Source organism: Mirounga angustirostris, unplaced genomic scaffold (assembly GCF_029215605.1).
Source record: "Mirounga angustirostris isolate CCGP_5_RB_7025 unplaced genomic scaffold, mMirAng1.0.hap1 SCAF_11, whole genome shotgun sequence".
Taxonomy (NCBI): Eukaryota; Metazoa; Chordata; class Mammalia; order Carnivora; family Phocidae; genus Mirounga; species Mirounga angustirostris.
Window position 1 is genome coordinate 45,335,691 of NW_026991719.1, and position 23,382 is coordinate 45,359,072.

Here is a 23,382-nt window from a genome sequence, read left to right on the forward strand (position 1 = left end):
TTCTTCACTAATATGACAAAAAATATAAACCTACACATTCAGGAAGCTCAATGAACACATGTAATATAAACCCAAAGAAATACATGCCAAGACACATTATAGTCTAACTATTAGGAACTAAAGAAAAAAAATTACAAATAGCAAGAAATGACACATATAAGGGAAAAGACAATTTGAATGACAGCCAAAATCTCATCAGAAACTATGGAGGTCAGAACGAAGCAGCACAACATTCTTCCAAGTGCTTAAAGGAAAGAACTATCAACCCAGAATTCTATATCCAGCAAAAATATCCTTTAGGAATAAAACGGAAATCAAGACATTTACAGATGAAGGAGAACTAAGAAAATCTATTGCCAGCAGACCTACCCTAAAACTCTAAACAGGGACACCTGAGTGGCTCAGTCGATTAAGCATCTGACTCTTGATTTCAGCTCAGATCGTGATCTCAGGGTTGTGAGATTAAGCCCCATCTCAGGCTCTGTGCTGGGGGCCTGCTTAAGATTCTCTCTCTCCCCGCCTCCCTATTTAGATTAGGAAAATCTAAATAAATGGAAAGACATACTGCGTTCATGGAAGACTCAACATGGTAAAGAGGTCAACTTCCCCAAATTGAGACAACTGGGGGAACCTATTCAAAACACAAACTGAGATCCCACCCCAGACCTACAAATTCATAATTCTAGGGGTGAAGCCTTGGAATGTATTGTTTAGGGGGGGAAAAGCCCCACCCCACCCCAAGTCACTCTGATTTATAGCCTGCAATGCCAGCCTCCCAGTCACTATCCCTAGAGTCATGGGGCTGAGAGACCTATTCCCTATCCGTTCACCAAGCTGACATCAGCCCAGTGCAAGGGAGTCCATCAACCTCTTCCTGGAACTCCCCACTTGCAACCTCATGAAGTGACCATGCTGCCCACTGGCCATCATGTGAATTTTCCTGTGGTCCAGTTCTGAGTTATCAGCTGATATGAGAGGGATATCCCACATAATCAAATCAATACATCATGGGAAGGCGCTGGCTCTGGTGCCACAACCTCCCATCTGCTTCCCGCCCTCCTGAAACCCTCCCAGAGGGACCCAGGGAAGACCTGTAGGAATGAAAAGTGTCTGTCCTTGCTTCACGGAACACTTATAGCACTTGTCCACCTGGTCCCCAAAGAACATCTCGTTCTGGTTAGAGGAGCTGCTCCAGCACTCAAAGAGAGTCAGGTTGGCATTTGTTGGGCGGATCAGGTAGAAGATCTTCTCACCCTGAAACAAAAAGAGGTTGAGGTGCCAAAAATATCAAGTTTCCAGAAAAATCCTCCAGAGGATCTCCAAAAGGATATTCTCTCTCTCATGCTCCAAGACCATGTAATATGCCAGAATTCTTTCCCAACCCCATCCAAGAATCATTTTCATGTAGATTTGAAAACTTTAAAAGGTCCTTTTGCACTTTGTGCTTTTAAGCTTCTATAAGATTGACAAAAAAATTTGGAAAGGGCATTTCAAACAAAATTTTCAACTTAGGACAAATGTACACCAAAAGCTCCTATTTTAGATGCAATGCCAAATGAGAAATGGCCTCTATAGATGAGTAGATCAATACTACTAGCCCTAAGAGAATTTAAGGCCACATTACTGATGAAAAGAAAATTGAATTTGCCTTTAAATGCCATTTACAGAGAGTGTTCCTTCTCACACCTGCAATCAAAGCTAATAAAACTTTAAAAGTTCAGTAATTGCCCAAGGACTTCTAGAAGATTATATGTTAGGTGATTATCTGTTGGAAAAACATTTTATTTCCCAATTATGTTTTGCTTGGGCAATCACCAGATAGATTATTTGGCAGAAAAGAAACAAAAGCCCACTAGTACAAAAATATCCCCAACCTACAGCTTGATTAGTTTAACCAATATTTCATGATAATAAGTTTCAATGTAGAAAAGCAACATTAGAAATTACCTACTGTAAAACTGGAGAAATTTGAATCAGATCAGATTAGATAATAGTATTATATCAATATTAATTTCCTGATTTTGATAACTATACTGTGGTTATGAGAATGCTCTTATTTTCAAGAAATACACACTGAATTATTATAAGATAGAGATACCATGTCTGCAACTACTCTCAAATGTTTCAGAAAAAAATATATAGAGGCAACTACTGTATTATGTTTGCTTTAGAGAAAGAATATAATAAAATGGTAACATTGGGCAATCTAAGTAAAGGGCACACAGGAATTCTTCCTACCATTTTGAAATTTTTCTACAAAAAAGGAATTATCTTAAAATAAAAAAGTTAGGGGCATCTGGGTGGCACAGTCAATTAAGCATCTGACTCTTGGTTTTGGCTCAGGTGGTGATCTCATGGTCATGAGATCGAGCCCCACATCGGGTTCCGTGCTCAGTGCAGAAGTCTGCTTGAGATTCTCTCTCCCTCTGCCCCTCCCGCTTGTGCTCTCTCTCTAATAAGTAAAATAAAATAAAAAAGTTAAGTCTAACATTTGCATAATAGTGATTTACATTCTCCAATTTCATGTTAAACCAATGGAAACAACTAGTTTAAGATTCGTGATCATTTGGACAAGAGCCATATCCAAGTTTTCTGCTCTTTCCTTGGCATTTCTGATAAGAAAATTAAATAGTGTGATGGTGGACAAGAATCAAAAATACTTAAGAAATTTGTTTTCCAGACCTCAAAAGTCCTTCATAGTCATTGATAATTAATATGCTAATTACAAAATTTTAACAACCACTAAAAGGGAAACTACCCATAGGAAGGTTGACATTAAAAAAAAAAACTTGTCATATATGCTGTTATCTTTTTTTTAAATAAGACTTTACTTATTTATTTGAGAGACAGACAGAACAGAGGGAGAGTAGGAGGCAGAAGCAGACTCCCACCGAGCAGCAGCCCGATGTGGGACTCGATCCCAAGACGCCAGGACCATACCCCAAGCCGAAGGCAGCCGCTCAACACACTAAGCCACCCAGGTGCCCCTATGCTCTATTATGATGGTAGTGGCAGTTATGTGACTACATATAACTGTCAAAAGTCATCAAACTATACACTTGGAATAGACTAATTTTATGGTGTATAAATTATACCTCAATAAAGATGGTAAGGGGGAGGCGAAGTTCCTCATGTTACCAAGAATTTCTACAGTAAATATGGACATTTCCATACATAGTCATAGGAGTATAGATTGGTTCAATTAAGATAAAAAGTCAGAGAAAACCTTAGGTTATTAAAAAAAAAAATGTTAAGCATCAAAACTGTAGAGACAGTTATATGGCATATCCACTAAGTGCCCAACCACAAAAGAGTAGTTATATGGAAATGTCACCCAAACAGAATCTGGGAGGTTGGTAGACCTCAGCAGCCTATTTTTTGCTGCCACCTGAAACAGAGGGAGGCCCAAGGCCAGGCTGCCTCTAGAAGTCACATTCATTCCTACCTTGAGCACATGATACCAGACCGAGGTGCCACCAAAGTCAATGTGGAAGTCTGTATAGCTATCCCGCACGCTCATGAGGCAATACTTCTGCACATTGGGCCTCTCAAATATACACTCCTCTGGCCACAAGTTCTCCACCCATGAGAGCTTCCGAACAATCTTGGGAGTCTCCACAAGGTTAGAAAGCCTAGCAAGGAAGGGGTGGAAAGCAGATGTCAGCTGACTGGGAATTAAAGGTTAAAGCCTGAATAAAATGTTCCCCATCCCAGTGAGAGTCAAATAAGACAAAACACTTATTTCAGTAAGTCTGGCCAGCATCCTCATTCCACTCAGCTCTAGAAGTCTCAAGTCCCAGCTCCACAGAATTCCCCAGTTAAAGGAGATCATTTCCTCCACTAAATGCTCATAACTCTCCCAACCCAGATCCACTCACTTGGTACTTGGTCAATAACAGTTACTGTACTGTCCCCATCCCATACTGTCTTTATGAGGAATCATTAGAGAAACCTCTCAAGGGCTCAGTTTCAGGTAAAGGAGTACTTCTCCCAAATATCTGGTTGTTTTTATCTTATGTAAAACCACAAACCTTATAATATTGCACTCCCTTCCTTGTCCTGACCTTCAGGAAATTCAATGAAAACTCTACAGTCCTTCTCTACCAACTATCCAGACACTCATATATGCATTTTGTGTGCAGATCACCCACCAGATGCATCCTATTTCCCCACCTTTATTTTCCTTTTGTTCTAATTTTGTCTATTTTTTCCCTCTGTATCTCTGTAAGCTACTTCAAATAGTCTTTCAAGATGAAGTGAGGTACAAACAGTTTTTTTTAAATCCTCAGGTTGTTAACTTTGTATGTTAAAACCAACAGCAAGGGTTTTAATATTGCACTATAGTTATGTAAGATGCTGCCATTGATGGAAACTGGCTGAAAAATACACAGGACCTCCCTGTGTATTTTTTGCAACTTCCTGTAAATCTATAATTATGTCAAAATTAAAAGTTAAATAAGTAATCAGACAGTAAGCTTTCTAAGTACAGATATGTTATAATTTGGGGGGATCTCCCACAGTTCTGAGCACAGAGAAGACTACATATATCTATTGAGTCCATGAGTCCACAGAGAATAATTTAAAGGTTATCAGCTTTTTTTTTCTTTTAAATCTAAGAAACTTTATCCCTAGAGAAACTACTTGGGGTTAATTCAGTAAATCTATTTCCAGGGACCTATCCTGGGAGTTAAACAATGACCATATCACAGTCTAAATACCAAAAAAAAAAGGTCTAAGAAAGCTGCCCTAGCTCTTGAAGGAGACAAAAATTAATTAAAATAGCTACTATATACTCTATCCAATGCTAGAAACTGTAGAAGAGAAACACAATTTGGTATCTACCCTAGAAAGTATAAACCAACTCATCATCCCAAAGGAAGAAACTACCAAGAGGAAGGGAAAGAAAGACTTATACTCAGTATATCACAAGTTCCAGGGACTTTGTTAGCTTTTTACTTACCCCTGCCCTTCCTACCTGGTATCAGAGAATTCCAAACTAATGACATTGAGGACTTTCTCCCTCTTCCCACTGTAATAATATTTCACAAAATCACCGAGCTTCATCTTGCAGTCGGCCTGGCGGGTCACATCAATCACATCAATCTCTTTGTCAGAACCTGGAATAGAAAGATGGGTTCTGCACCAAGTGGTCTTGGAACAGGGAAGCCTCCCTCCCCTCCTCACCTGTCCCTAGAATGGACTGACGCTCAAAACTTCTCACCTCAGACACTGTATTTGTGTGCACATGTTTAGGAGGTAGGGGTAGAAATCCCTCACACTCTCCTTAGATCTATGTGTTGGATCCAGGCCTGCTAGAGCAACAGAACAGCCTGACATACAGCCTCACTCACAGTACAATCTATGTGCCTGGGCCGTTTCCTCACTTCTCTTGCTATCCCCAAACACTCATGCCCAGGAGACAACTGGCACATGAGGGCAAAAGTCAAAGGCTTTCTCATCTCAATAGAAGAGAGACCACCATGATCCCTGGAATTCCCCAAGTAAAAGAAAAAATGGGGCTCAGCCTGGGGGGTTGTGGCCTACTAGGAGAAAAAGGAAAAGAAAAGCAGGATTTAGGTTCTAGTTTTGCCAAAGAATGACTCTGGGTAAATCACTTTACCTCAGATTCCCAAGATGGCTAGAAAAGAAATGCAAAGGTAGACTGGAGGGGAAGGGTCACGAGACTTGATGGGAGTAAACAATGTCACAGTTAAGAGGGTACATGGTGCTTACCAACATAGTGTTCCACGTCCCGCACAGTGAATGATGGTGAGGGCAGCGTCATCCCCAGTCCATCCTTCTTCAAGACTAGGATGGGCACACTGAAGCTATTCTCTTCCAGGAATTCCACAGTCAGCTGACTTCCAGTGGGCTTCAGAATCACTTCATCTGAGCTGTGGGCCACGTGAGAGAAAGCCTGAGCCCCAGAGGCTCTGCCACTGAAGGCCTCACTTGATGCCGTCATTCACGTCATTCACACCAAGGGGTGGGGCCTTCCTTAGTGGACCTTAATGTGGGCCGGCAACTAATGGCACACACCTCATGTGCCAGGAAAGAAATGACCTGTCTGAGGCAAGAAGCCTGGTCACTGGCAGAGGTGGGGAGCTAAACCTAGGATATCTTGTCAATAGGGTACTCTTCGCTGCATGGCAAAAGAAGAAATCAGCCAATAGCCTGCTCAGAAAGAAAAGATGTATCTGCAAATTTAGCTAATTTCCTCTAACCCAGAGCAGCATCACCCATTTAAAACATTGGCAAATAAAGAGAAAAGACTGATTTTTGAATGACATATCCAATAAAGGGTTAGTATCCAAAATATATAAAGAACTTACACAACTCAACACAAAAAACCACAAGTAATCCAATTAAAAAATGGCAGAAGACACAAACATATATTTCTTCAAAGAAGACATACAGATGCCCAACAGACACACGAAAAGATGTTCAACATCACTGATCATCAGGAAAATACAAATCCAAACTACACTGAGATATCACCTGTCAGAAGGGCTAAAATCAAAAACAAGAAAAAAGTGTTGGCGAGGATGTAGACAAACAAGAACCCTCATGCAGTGTTGGTGTGAATGCAAACTGGTGCAGCCACTATGGAAAACAGTATGGAAATGCCTCAAAAAAATAAAAATAAAGGGCGCCTGGGTGGCTCAGTTGGTTGGGCGACTGCCTTCAGCTCAGGTCATGATCCTGGAGTCCCTGGATTGAGTACCGCATCGGGCTCCCTGCTCAGCGGGGAGCCTGCTTCTCCCTCTGACCCTCCCCCCTCTCATGTGCTCTCTCTCTCTCTCATTCTCTCTCTCAAATAAAATATTTAAAAATAAATAAAAATAAAAACAGAACTGCCATATGATCCGATAATCACACTACTGGGTATTTACCCCAAAAATATGAAAACACTAATTCGAAAGGATATCTGCACCCCTATGTTTATTGCAGTATTATTTACAATAGCCAAATTATGGAAGCAGCCGAAGTGTCCATCAATAGATAAATGGATAAAGAAGATGTGGTATATATGTGTATATATATATACACACACAATGGATATTATTCAGCCATAAGAAGGAATGAAATCTTGCCATTTGCAATGACATGGATGGAGCTACAGAGTATATTGCTAAGCTAAATGAATCAGTCAGAGAAAGACAAATACCATATGATTTCACTCAAATGTAGCATTTAAGAAACAAAACAAACAAAGGAAAAATAAAGAGACAAACCAAAAAAACAGACTCTTAACTATAGAGAACGAATTGATGGTTACCAGAGGGGAGGTGGGTGGAGGGGATGGGCGAAATAGGTGACGAGAATTAAAGAGCACACTTATTATGATGAGCACTGAGTAATGTATAGAATTGTTGAATCACTAGATTGTACACCTGAAACTAATATAACACTGTATGTTAATTATACTAGAATTAAAATAAATTTAAAAAAGAAGAAAAAGACAAGACTGATTAAAAAAACAATTTTTACAACCACTTTCTCAACACATATACTTAGTTAACTAGAAAACAGTTTTTTTTTTTTAAATCATGCTAGAAATAGACTATTTGGCCAAGTTGTGTTGGAACAAACATCTGGAAAAATATTAAGCTCAATGTTTATCTCACTCTTTTACATAATTCTAGATGGATCTAAGATTAAATTGAAAAACATGAAGTCATAGAGTAGTAGAAAAAACATGGGAGAGACAAAGGCCCAGTAGTAATTAAAAATAGCAATAAATAAATTTAACTATATAAAAATTAAAATTTCCTACAAAGAAACTTAGGGGTGATATATCTTTTTGAATTAGTGTTTTCATCTTCTTTGGGTAAATACCCAGTAGTAGAATTACCAGTTCATATGATATTTTTATCTTTAATTTTTTGAGGACCCTCCATACTGTTTCCACAGTGGCTGCACCAGTTTTATTCCCACCAACAGTGCACAAGGGTTCCTTTTTCTCCACATCCCCTCCAACACTTGTTATTTCTTATCTTTTTTATTCTAGCCATTCTGACAGGTGTAAGGTGATAACCTCATTGTTTACTGTAGCATTATTTACAATAGCTAATATATAGAAGCAACCCAAATGTCCATTCATAGATGAATGTATAAAGAAGATGTGGGTGTACACACACACACACACACACACACACACAACAGAATATTACTCAGCCATAAAAAAGAATGAGCTCTTGCCATTTGCAACATGGATGGTCCTAGAGGATATAACTAAGTGAAGTAAGTCAGAGAAAGACAAATACTATAGGATTTCACTCATGTGGATCACGATGATCACTGAGTAATGCATAGAATTGCTCAATTATACTGTATAGTTGAAACTAACATAACACTGTATGTTAATTATACTTCAACAATAATACATGCTTAAATAAAATTTTCTTCCAGAAAAGCTATTATAAATCAGTTAAAAAACAGGCAGTAACCCAATAGAAAAATTGTCAAATGACATAAGCAGGCAGCAAACAGAAAAAGAAATAAAGACGACTTATAAAGGCACAAAAATATATGTGCCTTCTTCATAATTAAATGCAAGGGAAAACATTTCACTTTTATCTTATCAGAAAGGCAAAAAAAAAGTTTGATAGTAAAGAGTGCTTTGGCCAGGATACAGGGAAAGAGCCACCCTCATTCAGTGTCTAGTGGTAGTATGAAATGGATCGTCACTTTGCAAACAATTTAGCAACATTTATAAACATTTTTAAAGCACATATTCTTTGGTCTAGCAATTTCACCTTTAGGTAGTAAATCTGCACATATACTTATCCACATATGCAAAAACTTAAGTACAAAGACATTCACTGCAGCACTTTTTTCTAACAGCAAAATACTAGAATCAATTTAAATGTTCAATATGGGATTGGTTAAATAAGTTATATACGCATACAATGGAATACTAAATGTCCATGAAAAAGAATGAAAAACATTTGTATATGCTATTATGGATTAATCTCCAAGATATATAATTTAAGTTAAAAAAAAAAAAAAGCAAGATGCAGAATACAGAGTGTATTTATGCTTTTTTAGAAAAAGCAGGATACACACACACATACACACACACACATTTATATAAACAAAACTATTTCTTAAAGAATGCACAAGACATTGGTTGGCTGAAGAGATCTGAGGGAGGAGAAAGGAGACTCACTGCCTTTGAATAAACACATCAAAGAATATTAAGTTGAAGAAACACATATTTTCTAAATAACATTTCAATTACAGGAAAACTGAAAATGGTTGCATGAATTAAAAGCTAAGCAAAAGAGAGTACTTTATTCATTACTTTTTCTAACTCATTTTTATTCAAGTACTTTATTTTTAATAAGCCCATTTTGATATTTTTAAAAGGGAAAAAAAAGCCACCTGGCTGGCTCAGTCAGTAGAGCATGAGACTCTTGATCTCCGGGTCATGAGTTCGAGCCTCATGTTGGGCAGAGTTTAATTTTGAAATAAAAATTAAAAAAAAAAAAAACACAGATTAAAAGGGGGAAATATTTTTTGATTTAAAAGAAATACTTGACCACCCAAACATTTTTTTTATTTTTAAAGTTTCCTTTTCTCTACAATGAGAGAATTAAACTTTCTGATTTTTAGACTCCTAATTGAAGCATTCCTTAGGCGCATGTAACTACCCTCTCCTGACAGGCGAAAACTGATTCCCAATCTACCAAAAGTTTTTACAAGCAGACGTTAACATACTCTGCATGTTAAATGAAACTCTAACAATGTTTCTTAGAAAATGACTAAAACGGGCGCGTGGGTGGCTCAGTCAGTTAAGTGTCTGCCTTCGGCTCAGGTCATGATCCCAGGGTCCTGGGATCAAGCCCCACATTGGGCTGCCTGCTCAGCAGGGAGTCACCTTCTCCCTCTCCCTCTGCCATTCCCCCTGCTTGTGCTCTCTCTGATCTCTCTCAAATAAATAAATAAAATCTTAAAAAAGAAAATGACTAAAACAGAAGATCCCTCCCCAAAGGGAACACACAGAACCCTACAGATATTCCCAAATGGGGGAGGCACCTAATAGGACAGCTAGTGGGAAAGTTGGGAAGAGATGGATCCTAGCCTCCCAGAGCCCTGGCATTCACCAACCCTTACCTGTCAAAGGTCCTACTCCGGAGCTCTCGAATGAATGTAGAGCTTCCAGTCTTCACTGGCTTCCCCTTGTGTGTGTCATGCCCTTTTGAAGATACACGGCGTTTTTTCACTAAGCCAGAAAAAGACATGAGACTGTGAGTCCAAATGGCCATGAGCTATGGTTCCAAGAGCAAAGGCTTCAGCAGATCCTGCTTCTCTTCCAATCTAACAACCTCTTGGAGCACCTGGAGTCAACGAGGCCCTGACAAACTCAGGGCAAGTTCCTGGTGAGGCTGGTGCTTCCTCTGGGGACGTCCTGAGGGAGATAAAGCTCTGCACTTCTGCCCTCTCAGTGGGACAGCTGCTATAGCCTGCAGGGCCTACACAGGCTTTTGCTACTTCCCAAGCATTCAGGCAAAGGCAATCTCCCTTCCAAGCTTCCTTTGCTTTGTCTCACCTCTGGACCATCTCCTCTTGGAAACCCCAAGATCTACTTACTAATGGAGGGCCCATGTAAGACTTCACAGTTGGGGCAGTGGTAGAGGTCGATGTCAGCGGCCTTTTCCTCTTCAACACCAACACAACTAGAAAAGAGAAAAATCAGTCAAGGTTTATAGAAATTTTATTTTTCATAAGGTCTAGAACTGTGCTGTTCAGTAGACATCGCTATTTACATTTAAATTAATTCAAGTTAAATAAAATTTAAATGCATTCCCTGCATCATACTAGCTATATTTCAAAAGCTCAGGAGCCACATGTGGCTAAAAGTTACTGTATTGGGCATATCATCAAACATATTCATTAATACAAAAAGTTTATACTGAACCACACTGGTCTAAAACAATTATAACAGAGCTTAAAATGTAGACAGCAAAGCTTCATTAAGACTCAGAATGGTCAAGGGGAGCCTGGGTGGCTCAGTCGGTTAAGCATCTGACTCTTAATTTCAGCTCAGGTCATGATCTCAGGGTCCTGAGATCGAGCCCTGTATCGGGCTCCATGCTCAGCAGGAAGTCTGCTTGAGATTCTCTTCCTCTCCCTCTGCCCCTCCCCTTGCTCACACACACTCTCTCTCTAAAATAAATAAATATTTATTTTTTTTTAAAAAAGACACAGAATGGTCAAAGCTAGAAGAGATTCTAGAACAGTGCTGTCCAACAGAAATATAATGTGAGCCAAATATGTAAATTTAAATGTTCTAATAGTCATATTAAAAAGGTAAAAAGAAACAGGTGAAATTAATTTTAATATTTATTTTAACCAATATGTGCAAAATATTCTTACTTCAACATATAATCAAAAATTTAAACTTTATTGGGGCGCCTGGGTGGCTCAGTTGGTTAAGCGACTGCCTTCGACTCAGGTCATGATCCTGGAGTCCCGGGATCGAGTCCCGCATCGGGCTCCCTGTTCAGCAGGGAGTCTGCTTCTCCCTCTGACCCTCCCCCATCTTATGCTCTGTCTATCTCATTCTCTCTCTCAAATAAATAAATAAAATCCTTAAAAAAAAAATTTAAACTTTATTGAGCTATTTTACTTGACTAAATGAAAAGGACTGAAAAGAGTATTTTATAATCAACAGTGGTTCTGAGCAAAGGATCACAAGTAATCATTTTTCTCTTCCTTATTTGCATTTTCTAATTCTCTACAATGAACATGTGTTATTTCATACTGTAATGTCTAAAAAAGATTTCATTTTGAAAATTTGAGTTTGCATGTATGTGAGGTGGCAATCTTACAAAATTAAACCCTTCCTCACCAAAGAAGTCATCAGCAGCCCTCCTAATAACTTCTGGCTAAGATCAAACTCCTAAATTACTTGTTCAGCCACACACAGCAGGGAGCATAAAAATAGGGCAGAACTCTATTAACTGTTTTGTCTGAGATCATGTTCACAAAGTGACTTCCTGGGATCAGGACCCCACCACCGTCCCAACCGCTAACCCTATGCCTGTAAAACCTGCTGCATATCAATATAAATTGGGGATATCACCATCAACTTGGTAGGTTTTTTTTTTTAAGGGCTCAGAGAATGTATATAAAGTGCTTAGCACAGTGAGCACAGAGAAGCACACCTCACCCTTCACCTGCCTAAACTTTTTTTTTAAGATTTTATTTATTCATTTGAGAGACAGCACGAGAGAGAGAGAGAGCGAGCGAGCATGAGCAGGGGGCGAGAGGCAGAGGGAGAGGAAGAAGCAAGCTCCCCGCTGAGCAGGGAGCCAGATGCAGGACTCGATCCCAGGACCCTGGGATCATGACCTGAGTAGAAGGCAGCTGCTTAACCGACTGAGCCACCCAGGCACCCCTAAACTTTCTGTAAATATATTCCCCAGACCTTGTAGCATTAACTCACTTCCTTGGACTATATACTTTCTGTCTTACACTCGTTAGCCTTGGACACCGCTCAAGAAGGAACCCCTCCAGTTGTTCCTCTCTCCTGAACTTTCATCCCATATAGCTATGTGTGTTTTCTACCCCCAAACATCCACTGGTCATCGACATTCTTAACTTTTCTCTTGTACCCCCAGCAACCCCATTCCTTGGTAAAAAAACCTCTCTAATTCACATCCCCTTCAACAAACTCCTTCTTCACCTTCCTGGCTTAACTGATGGCAGCTTCTCCTAGGAGAAAGCCATTTCCCTGTACGAGTGCCACTCACTGTGGTCCACAGACTAATGTTAAGTACAAAAAGTCAGAGTAAGCATCCAAAAACTTGTATGGCAATTTGGCTGAGTAATTTTATGTCTATTGTTGAATCTAACAATAAAAAAAATTGGGGCTTGTACTTTGTATAGCTTTTTTTGTTCAACCATTTTTCTAGCAATTCATTTTTGATTTTGCCAAATGATTGGTCCATTACGGATTGGAAAGTTAAACCAACCAATCTGGTTCTTAGCCACAGAAAGTCTAAGAAGCACTGTGCTAGAGCCCTGTCAGGCAGAAGTTGTGCATTCTACCAGCCCCTTGTAACTCAGGGCTGCGCTGGGGGTAGACATTCCCCTCACTCTCCAGTGAGACTTTGAGATCATCTCTCCTCTACCCCTGTGTAAGATCTCTTACTCCCTTGAGCTTCGTATCATCTAGCCATGCCTCTTCCCACTCCTCTTCACTGTCAGCTACTCAACTCCTCAGCATAACCCTTTCACTCATTAAAGAACCGGCTCACAGATTTCTCTCCATCCCACGTCCTGCCAACATCCCACATGACATCAGTATTGATGCAGAGGCCCAACATCCTGGCCTCTTAGCTCTTTGACTTTCTCATCTTCAGAGGCTGCTCTGCCCACTCCCCTTTCAGCTATCAATTCTCATGGTCATCAACCAGACCTTGTCAACACTTGCAATTGCTCCACATCTGGAATATGAAACTCATACATCACACAATGTGACCACAAATGTAATCATCCAGCTCTCATTCATTATACATGTTCTTTGCCCTCAAAATCCCTTGATCCTACTTTTCACCTATTCTTAACTTCACCCCTTTTCCCCAATCCGGCTTATATTCTAGCATTCCTCACTTCAGCCATTCTCCTACAGATATCTCCCTTGTCCCGCTGCCTTTCCATCACCCCCATGTGCAAATCCCAACCCTGGCTCAATCCAACCACGTAACACTGGACCATTGGACATGGCTGGAGAAAAATCACCCATTGGATTGGTGCCACAAAAAATTCACACTGTCCAAAATATCTGAGTCACAGAATAGCCAACACAATATCGAATGAAAACAACAAAGCTGGAAGACTGACGCTACCTAACTTCAAGACTTACTGTAAAGCTATGGTAATCAGGGGCGCCTGGGCGGCTCAGCTGGTTAAGCGACTGCCTTCAGCTCCCAGGGTCCTAGGGTTGAGCCCCATGTCGGGCTTCCTACTCAGCGGGGAGTCTGTTTCTCGCTCTCCCTCTGCCCCTCCCCCTGCTCATGCATGCACTCTCTCTTTCTCTCTCAAATAAATAAAATCTTTAAAAAACAAAAAAGAGGGTGCCTGGGTAGCTCAGTTGGTTGGGCAACTGCCTTCAGCTCAGGTCATGATCCTGGAGTCCCTGGATCGAGTCCTGCATCGGGCTCCCTGCTCGGCAGGGAGTCTGCTTTGCCCTCTGACCCTCCCCCCTCTCATGTGCTCTCTCTCTCGTTCTCTCTCAAATAAATAAATAAAATCTTTTAAAAAATAAAAATAAAAAACAAAAAAGATTTGAAAAAAAAATAAAGCTACAGTAATCAAGACAGTGTGGTACTGATGAAAGATAGACAAACAGATCAATAGAGCAGAATAGAGACCCCAGAAGTAGATCCACGTAAATATAGTTAACCTTTGACAATAGAGCAAATGGGACAAAAAGACAGTCTTTTCAACAAATGGTACTAGAACAACTGGACATCCACATGCAAGTGAATGAATCTAGACACAGACCTTGTACACTTCACAAAAATGAACTGAAAATGGATCACAGATCTAAATGTAAAATGCAAAACTACAGCACTCCTAGAGGATAACATAGGATAAAAATCTAGATGAGCTTGGGTATGGCAATAATGACGTTTTAGATGTAACACTGAAGGCATGATCCATGAAAGAAGGAATTGATAAAATAGACTTCATTAAAATTAAAAACCTGATCTTCGAAAGACACTGTCAAGAGAAGGAAAAGAGGAGCCAAAGACTGGGAGTAAATAGTTGCATAAGACATATCTGATAAAGGATGTTATCCAAAATATACAAAGAACTCTTAAAAATTAACAATAAAACAAACCCGATTAAAAAATGGGCATAAAGATCTCTATAGACACCTCACCAAAGAAGATATGCAGATAGAAAATAAACATGTGAAAAGGTGGTCCACATCACATGTCATTAGGAAAATGCAAATTAAAACAAGATATCACTACACATCTATCAGAATAGCCAAAATTCAGAACACTGAAAACACCAAATGCTGATGAGGAGGCAGAGTAAAAGGAACTCTCATTCACTGCTGGTAGGAATGCAAAAATGTACAGCCATTTTGGAAGAAAGTCTGGCAGTTTCTTACAAAACTGAACATACTCTTAACATACAATCCATCAATCACACTCCTTGGCATTTACTCAAAGGAACTGAAAACTATGTCCACACAAAAACCTACACATGGATGTTTATAGCAGCTTTATTCATAACTGCCAAAATCTGGAAGCAACTAAGAGGTAGGTGAATGAATAAATAAACTGTGGTACATCCAAACAATGAAATGTTTATTCAGCGCTAAAAAGAAATGAGCTATCAAGCCATGAAAAGGCATGGAGGAAACTCAAATGCATATTACTAAGTAAAAGAAGCCAATCTGAAAAGGCTACACATTATATGATTCCAACCCTACAGGATATTCTGGAAAAGGCAAAACCACAGGGACAGTAAAAACGTCAGCGATTGCCAGAGGTTAGGAGGGGAGAGAGAGATGAATAGGCAGAGCACAGAGAATCTTTTTAGGGCATTGAATGATACGAAAATGCTATAATGGTGGATGTATGTCATTATACATTTGTCCAAACCCATAGAATGTACACCCACCAAGAGCAGACACTGATGTAAACTATGGTCTTTGGGTGATAATCATGCATCAATGTAGGTCTGTCGATGGTAAATGTACCACTCTGGTGAGGAATGTTGACAGTGGGAGAGGCTATGAATGTGGGGACAGGAGGAATATGGGAAATCTCTCTACCTTCCTCTGAAGTTGACTGGGAACTTTAAACTACTCTAAAATATAAAGTCTACTGAAAAAATATCTGGGTCATGCTTCCTCACAATCCTCCTGTATTTCCCTGCTCCGGTCTCTCTCCCATTATCCACAGTGGCTATTTCAAATCCTTGATTCTACTACCTCCCTCTCCTCTCTCAGAAAATGACCCTGCCTGATTCTTAGGCAAAATGAAGTAATTAGAGGGGAACTATCTCGGCTTCCCACACTGAAGCCACCTCCTTCTGCACCCATCCTTTCCTCCTGTTACAAAGAAAGGAACATCCTTCCTCCTTACTAAAGTCAGCTTTTCCACTTGGGTCACATCTTTTTTATCTTCTCAATCAATTAACCCTTCTTTCTTCAGTATCTTCAACCTCTCCCGCCCTCCTTTCTTCCTTCTCCTTCACAATAGCATTTACACAAGCTCACCTGGATCTTTACAGATAAAAAGGAGAAGACGCTCCCTCCGGTCTGCCCCTCTCTGCCGCTTCACAGCCAAATAGCTTCTTTGCTTAAACCTGTGCAGGTTCATAATGACTTATCTGGACAGTCGTCACTTATATATAGTACAAAACTCAAAAGGTATAAAACTGTATACAGTGAAAAGTCCACCTACTTCTTGCCACCTGGTATTGTCCAGAGACGTTTTACCAGAGCCAAAACCTTTAAAACAGAGCTCATCGATATTCTGACCTCCTTAGGGATACACGCAATAAGCACCTCTCTCCTTTATCTCACTTGATCTCTTAGCGGCATTATCACAGAGGGTGCTGACCCTCTGCTCTCTCCACTTGACAAGCTCTCTACCCTTGACTTCCAGAACACCCCGTCTGTCTGATGTCCAATTCTTCAGTTAACAAGAGTTGATGAGCATCTGCCAGGCCCTGGTCCAAGTGCCAGGGAGGTAAAGACAGAACAAAGCATATAAAAATACCTGCCTTCATGGAGCTGACATTCTAGTGGGGGAAGCAAACAAGAAACAAAATAAATCAATGTAATTAGTAAAATATATTGATCATAGTGAGAAAAGCCAAGCGGAGAAATCCAGCAGGAAGGGGAATATATATGCATGTGTATATATATTCACACACACACACACACACACACACACACACGGGTTGGGGATGACAACAGTGCTGAAATTTTAGGTAGGGAAGCCAAAAGGCACTGAAATTTTATGTAGGAACTCAATGACAAAATGACTTTTTTTTTTTTAAAGATTTTATTTATTTGACAGAAAGAGAGCACAAGCATGGGGAGCGGCAGGCAGAGGGAGAGGGAGAAGCAGGCTCCCCACCAAGCAAGAAGCCCGATGCTGGGCTTGATCCCAGGACCCTGGGATCATGACCTGAGCCGAAGGCAGACGCTTAACCCACTGAGCCACCCAGATGCCTCACAAAATGACTTTTGAATAAAGACCTGAAGGGAGTAAGGGAGCAAGCCATATGGATATGAGGGAAGAGCATCACAATTACAGAGAATAGCAAGTACAAAAGCCCTGCGGCAGAAGTGTGCTTCTTATTGAAGCAATGGAGAGGAGGACAGTGTTCTGGAATGGAGAGAGTAGAGGGGACAGTGGGTCAGGCAATGGGCTCATGTATTAGGGACTTGTAGGCCATCATAAAGGATGCTGGCTTTTCCTGAGTGAAAAACTGGGTGAAATCCATGGGACAATTATGAATAGGGACATGATGTGACCTTAATTATGTCTCTGGCTGCTACTTCTGTTTCCCACTACACTCTTTTTCTTCTGCCCACTCCTTAAAGGTTGATGTTTCTGAGGCCTTCTTGCCTAGGCATTCTTCTCCCCTCACTTTCCCTTGTTGATCTTACACACCTCTAACAGCAAGCCAGATCCCTCTGCTGAGTTTCAGACCCCTCCCTCAAAATGCCTCCCTGTACTTTACTGGATAGCCTCCTTACATATTTCAAATTTCACATGCCCAAATTCAAACTCTCCCTCTGCCTGCACCCTAAACCTGCTCCCTCTCTTGGCAACTGGCACCGTAACTTCAGACTGAGTTTATATCCTGGCTGTGCCTGCCATTATTAGCTGTGGGATCTTGGGCATGTTACCTCTCCATGCCTCAGTTTCCTCATCCCTAAGGTGGGGATAAAAACTGTATGTACATCATAAGGTTATCAAAAGTAAATGAGTTAATCCATACAAGGTGTTTACAGCAGTGCCTGGTACACAGTTAAGTGTCTGTACGTGTTGCTATTACCATTCAAGTTATCATCATGTCCCATCGCTCTGTCTCCTGATTAGCTATCAGCTGTGCCCTGCTGTCATCCTTCCTGCCCCTGCCCTAATCCAGGCCCCTGTTACCTCTAACTGGGATTTATTGTCCTGTCTTCCTAACTGGGCTCCTGGCCTCTACTCTGTCCTCACCCAACTGGCCCCTCCACACTACAGCCAGAGTGATCGTTTTAAAAACACAAATTGATCCTGTCAACCCTTGCTCAAAACCCCTCACAGGCTTCCTATTTTTCTTAAGGTATAGTCTAAACTTACCACAGTCTAAAAGGCCTTGCCTCTCTGGCCTCACCTCTGGCCTCTGACACGCAGTGTCAGCTACATAATTGGTGAGGCCCGGTGCAAATCAAAATCAGGGGCCCCTTGTTCATAAAACAGGGGGGAAAAAAAGCTTTTTCCTTTCTTCTGCAGTCTCTCTCTCAACTTGTCATAGGGCTTTTTGTTATTTATTGTCATGTTCCCTTGGCATGAGAATACTCAAGGGGCAAGTACAGGCCACGGCCTGTGACTCAGTGCATAGGATGTATGCACCTAACCCTGACTCTCTTGCACTTGCATCTGGGCCTGGCGCCCCAGGCAGCCAACCGAGAACCTGTTTAGGGAGTAGGGAGGCTGCAGGAGGGAGGACCACATGTGAGCGAAAGCTCTAAGTCTCTAGGACACACTCCACTGTCCCACTGGATTTCACATACAATACACAAATTCAAAGGTAAAGTTATTAAGAATTTCAAGACAACAACCACAAAGCATTAAAACTCAAGCATGGGTCCCCTTTCGAATGAGGCTCTGTGTGACTGGTCACACACCCATGATGTCAGACCTGCTCTAAAAAGTCAGCTGGTCTCTCAGTGCCATGCTTTTTCTGGTCTCTGGATCTCATCACACATGGCTCCCTGTGCCTAGAACATTCCTACTCTTCCTCTTCCCTGCCACCATGGCACCCCCCACACACTATCCCTATTTCAACACTCACCATGTGGACTTGCAACTGCTCATTTACTTGCTATCTGCCCCCACTACATTTGGCAGACAGCACTGATCTTGTTCACCAGAAGTCTTCACCTTATCCATCTCCCAAGTCCTGTTTTTTTTTTTTGGTTTTTTTTTTTAAGATTTTATTTATGTATTTGACAGAGAGAGACAGCGAGAGAGGGAACACAAGCAGGGGGAGTGGGAGAGGGAGAAGCAGGCTTCCCACGGAGCAGGGAGCCCGATGTGGGGCTCGATCCCAGGACCCTGAGATCATGACCTGAGCTGAAGGCAGACGCTTAACGACTGAGCCACCCAGGTGCCCCCTCCCAAGTCCTGTTTTATTTATTCTTCAACTCAATTCAATATTCATTGGGCTAGAGAATTCCTCACATCAGGAAGACAGATGAATGAAAACCAGACTTCTGGCTGCACTGTCTCAATAATTATCACCTGGGGGGCACCTGGTTGGCTCAGTTGGTTTAGTGGTTGCCTCAGTTGGTTAAGTGGCTGCCTTCGGCTCAGGTCATGATCCTGGGGTCCTGGGATCGAGTCCCACACCGGGCTCCCCCTGCTCTGCGGAGAGCCTGCTTCTCCCTCTGCCTCTGCCTGCCGCTCCCCCTCTCAAATAAATAAATAAAATCTTTAAAAAAAAATTATCACCTGGGACCCAGGGTCCTAAATGTTAATTTGCTTCCTTAGTGAAGAGGCCAATTATCACAGCATCAAGTCTCAAGATTAAGATGAGTTATCCCCAACGTGTGCCACAGATCCTGGTACATGGTAGGCATTCAGCAGGATTTGTTAAAGGAGTGAATGCACAAATTCAATAAATACTGACTGAGAACAGCCACTGTCCTCATGAAGTGGACAATCTAGAGGGGGAGATGGGCAAGCGGTGCCAAAAGTTTCACAAGTGGCAAAAAGTAAAAGCAGGCTAAGGGGATGAGGGGAAAACGAGTGAATGTGAAGCCTGCATAGAAGGAACTGAATAGAAAACTGAGCTATGAATGATACATATATCATCACATTTAATCTCCACAATTGGGGCATTCATACAGTATTCAGAGGCACTATAGCACAGAGGTTAAAAATAAAGCATTGGGAGCCAAACTGCCTGGGTTTGAATCACCTCTGCCACTTACTGGATACACGAACTTAGATGGAGAGAAGAAGGCAACCTGACTAGGGACAGCAGGACCTGAAGTAGTGGGGGTCAACCGAGACCAGGAGACCTGGACTTCTATTCCCACCTGTCAGTAACTAAGTAGCACCCCCTTCCCCTGCCACTAAAGTGCAGTGTCTAAAGAGGCCTGCAAAACCAGAAGATATAATAATACCCAGAATCTCATAACATAATACTCCAAATATCCAGGAGATCATGAAAATAAGCACTCGTTATACCAAGAACAAGGTAAATCACAACTTGAATGAGCAAAGGAAATCAATAATCTCAGTGCTGAGATGACACAGATGTTGGAATTATCTGACAAGGATTTTAAAGGTGTATCATAAAAATGCTTCAACGAACAATTACAAACATGCCAGAAACAAATGGATAGAAAATGTCAGCAAAAATAGAGAATTTCTGAAAAGTAGAAGAGACAGAAAAGAACCAATGGCACTTTTAGAACTGAACGCTACAATAATTTTAATGGGAATTCATTGGATGGGCTCAACAGCGAAATGGAGACAACAGAGGAAAAAACAGTAAACCTGAAGATAAAACAGAGATTACCCGACTTGAACAACAGAAAGAAAACAGATTGAACTATGAACAACTCTGCACCAAAAAATTGGACAACCTACAAGAAATGGATAAATTCTTAGAAACATACAATCTACCAAGACTGAATCAGGAAAAAATAGAAAATCTGAACAGACCAATTACTAGTATGGAGACTGAATCAGCAACAACAACAACAAAACACTTCCAGTTAAGAATAGCCCAGGACCAGATGGCTTCACCAGGGAATTTTACCCAAATATTTAAAGAAGAATTAATTTCAATTCTTCTCAAACTCTTCAAAAATAATCAAAGAGGGGGAAGAGTCTCAAACTTATTTTAGTAGGCCAGCATTATCCTGATACCAAAGCCAAATAAAGACACTAAAAAACACTACAAGAAAACTACACACTAATATCCCTGATGAATATAGATGCAAAAATTCTCAATAGAATACTAGCAAACTGAATTCAGCAGATTAAAATAAGCATTTACCATGATCAAGTGGGATTTATCCTTAGGATGAAAGGATGTTTCAATATAAGCAAATCAAGAAAGGTGATACATCACATTAATAGAATGAAAAAAAAATCATGTAATCATCTCAGAAAGCACAGAAAAAGTATCTGACAAAATTCAACATCTGTTCATATTAAAAAAAAAAAAACTCTCAAAAAACAGGCTATAGAAGAAATGTGCCTCAACATAATAAAGACCATATACAACAAGCCCACAGCTGACATCATACTCAGTGGTGAAAGGTTAAAAGCTTTTCCTGTGAGATCAGGAACAAGACAAGGGTGCTCATTCTCACCACTCCTATTCAACACAGTACTAGAAATCCCCACCAGAACAATCAGGCAAGAAAAATAAATAAAAGGCATCAAAATTAGAAAGGAAGAAGTAAAATTGTCACTATTTGCAGATGACATGATTTTATATATAGAAAATTGTAAGATTCTCCACCAAGAAACTTAGATCTAATTAATGAATTCACTAAAGTTACAGGTCACAAAATTAATATACAAAAATCAGTAACAGTTCTCTACATTAACAATAAATCATCTAAAAAAGAAATAAAGAAAATCAGCCCATTTACAACAGCATCAAAAATTGTAAAGTACTTAGGAATAAAAATAACCAAGAAGGTGAAAAATCTCTACACTGAGAACTATAAGACATCAATAAAAGAAATTGAAGATACAAATAAATGGGAAGATAACCTGTGTTCATGGATTGAAAGAATATCATTAAAATGTCCATACAAGGAACGCTTGTACACTGTTGGTTGGATTTTAAATTGGTACAGCCACTATGAAAAAAAGTATGGAGGTTCCTCAAAAAAAGTAAAAATAAAACTACATGATGTAGTGATTCCACTTCTAGGTAAACATCCAAAGGAAACAAAATCGCTATGTTGAAGAAATATCTGTACCTCCATGTTCACTGCAGAATGGAAACAACCTAAGTATCTCTCAAAAGATGAATGGACAAAGAAAATGTGACACACACCCACACCCACAAAATGGAATACTATTTTATTAAGCCATAAAAAAAGAAATCCTACTGTTTTCAACAACATGGATGGACCTTGAGAGCATTTTGCTAAATAAGTCAGTCAGAAAAAGATAAATAATATAGGATCTCACTTATACGTGGAATCTAAACAAAAAACAAAACAAGAAAACACAAACTCATAGAAAAAGAGCTAAGACCTGTGGTTACCAGAGGTGGGGAGATTGGGGATGGGGGAATTAGAGGAAGGTTGCCAAAAAGTACAAATTTCCAGTTACAAAGGATGTAATGTATGATATGAGGACTCTGGTTAACACTGCTATATGGTATATCTGAAAGTTACTAAGAGAGTAAATCCTAAAAGTTCTCATCACAAGCAAAAAAAAAAAAAAAGAGTTTTGTTTTCTTTTATTTTGGGGGGTATCTATATGAAGTGATAGATAGTAACCAAACTTACTGTGGTAATCATTTCATAATATATAAGTCAAGTAATTATACTCTACACCTTAAACTTACACAGTACTATATGTCAATTATATCTTAACAAAATTTAAAGAAAAAATAGATTAAAAAATACAGAGCTTCAGCAACCTATAAAACTAAAACCAAAGACAATCTGAAATATTTCTACAATGAAAAATAGCGTAATCAAACTCCTGAACACAAAAGACAAAGGAAAAAAATTTTTTTTTCAGAGAGAGTGAGCAAGCACATGAGAGCAGAGTGGGGGGAGAGGGCATGGGGCAGCAGGGGAAGAGGGGAAGAGAATCTTTTTTTTTTTTTTTTAAAGATTTTATTTATTTATTTGACAGAGAGAGACAGATAGCGAGAGCAGGAACACAAGCAGGGGGAGTGGGAGAGGGAGAAGCAGGCTTCCCGCCGAGCAGGGAGCCCGATGTGGGACTCGATCCCAGGACCCTGGGATCATGACCTGAGCTGAAGGCAGACGCTTAATGACTGAGCCACCCAGGCCCCTGAGGGGAAGAGAATCTTAAGCAGGCTCCATGCATGGAGCCTGACGTGGGGCTCAATCCCACAGCCCTAAGTTCATGACCTGAGTGAAAATCAAGAGTCGGATGCTTAACTGACTGA

At 40.4% G+C, this 23,382-nt stretch overlaps 1 protein-coding gene across 9 annotated transcripts in view; it reads right to left on the reverse strand.

Annotated features, from left to right (window-relative positions):
- PHF8 (PHD finger protein 8) overlaps positions 1 to 23,382 on the reverse strand; it is a 92,011-nt gene that overhangs the window by 60,439 nt on the left and 8,190 nt on the right. For all 9 annotated transcript variants that reach the window (XR_010406132.1, XM_045878507.2, XM_045878469.3 and 6 more), the window contains exons 3-8: positions 10,597 to 10,682; positions 10,120 to 10,228; positions 5,734 to 5,894; positions 4,976 to 5,117; positions 3,446 to 3,632; positions 1,092 to 1,254 (exon numbers count right to left, since the gene is read on the reverse strand). Coding sequence is in view for 8 of the 9 variants with exons in the window: in XM_045878507.2 (XP_045734463.1) it covers positions 1,092 to 1,254; positions 3,446 to 3,632; positions 4,976 to 5,117; positions 5,734 to 5,894; positions 10,120 to 10,228; positions 10,597 to 10,682 (848 nt within the window). In the remaining variant the exon portion in view is untranslated. The remainder of the gene's footprint in view (positions 1 to 1,091; positions 1,255 to 3,445; positions 3,633 to 4,975; positions 5,118 to 5,733; positions 5,895 to 10,119; positions 10,229 to 10,596; positions 10,683 to 23,382) is intronic.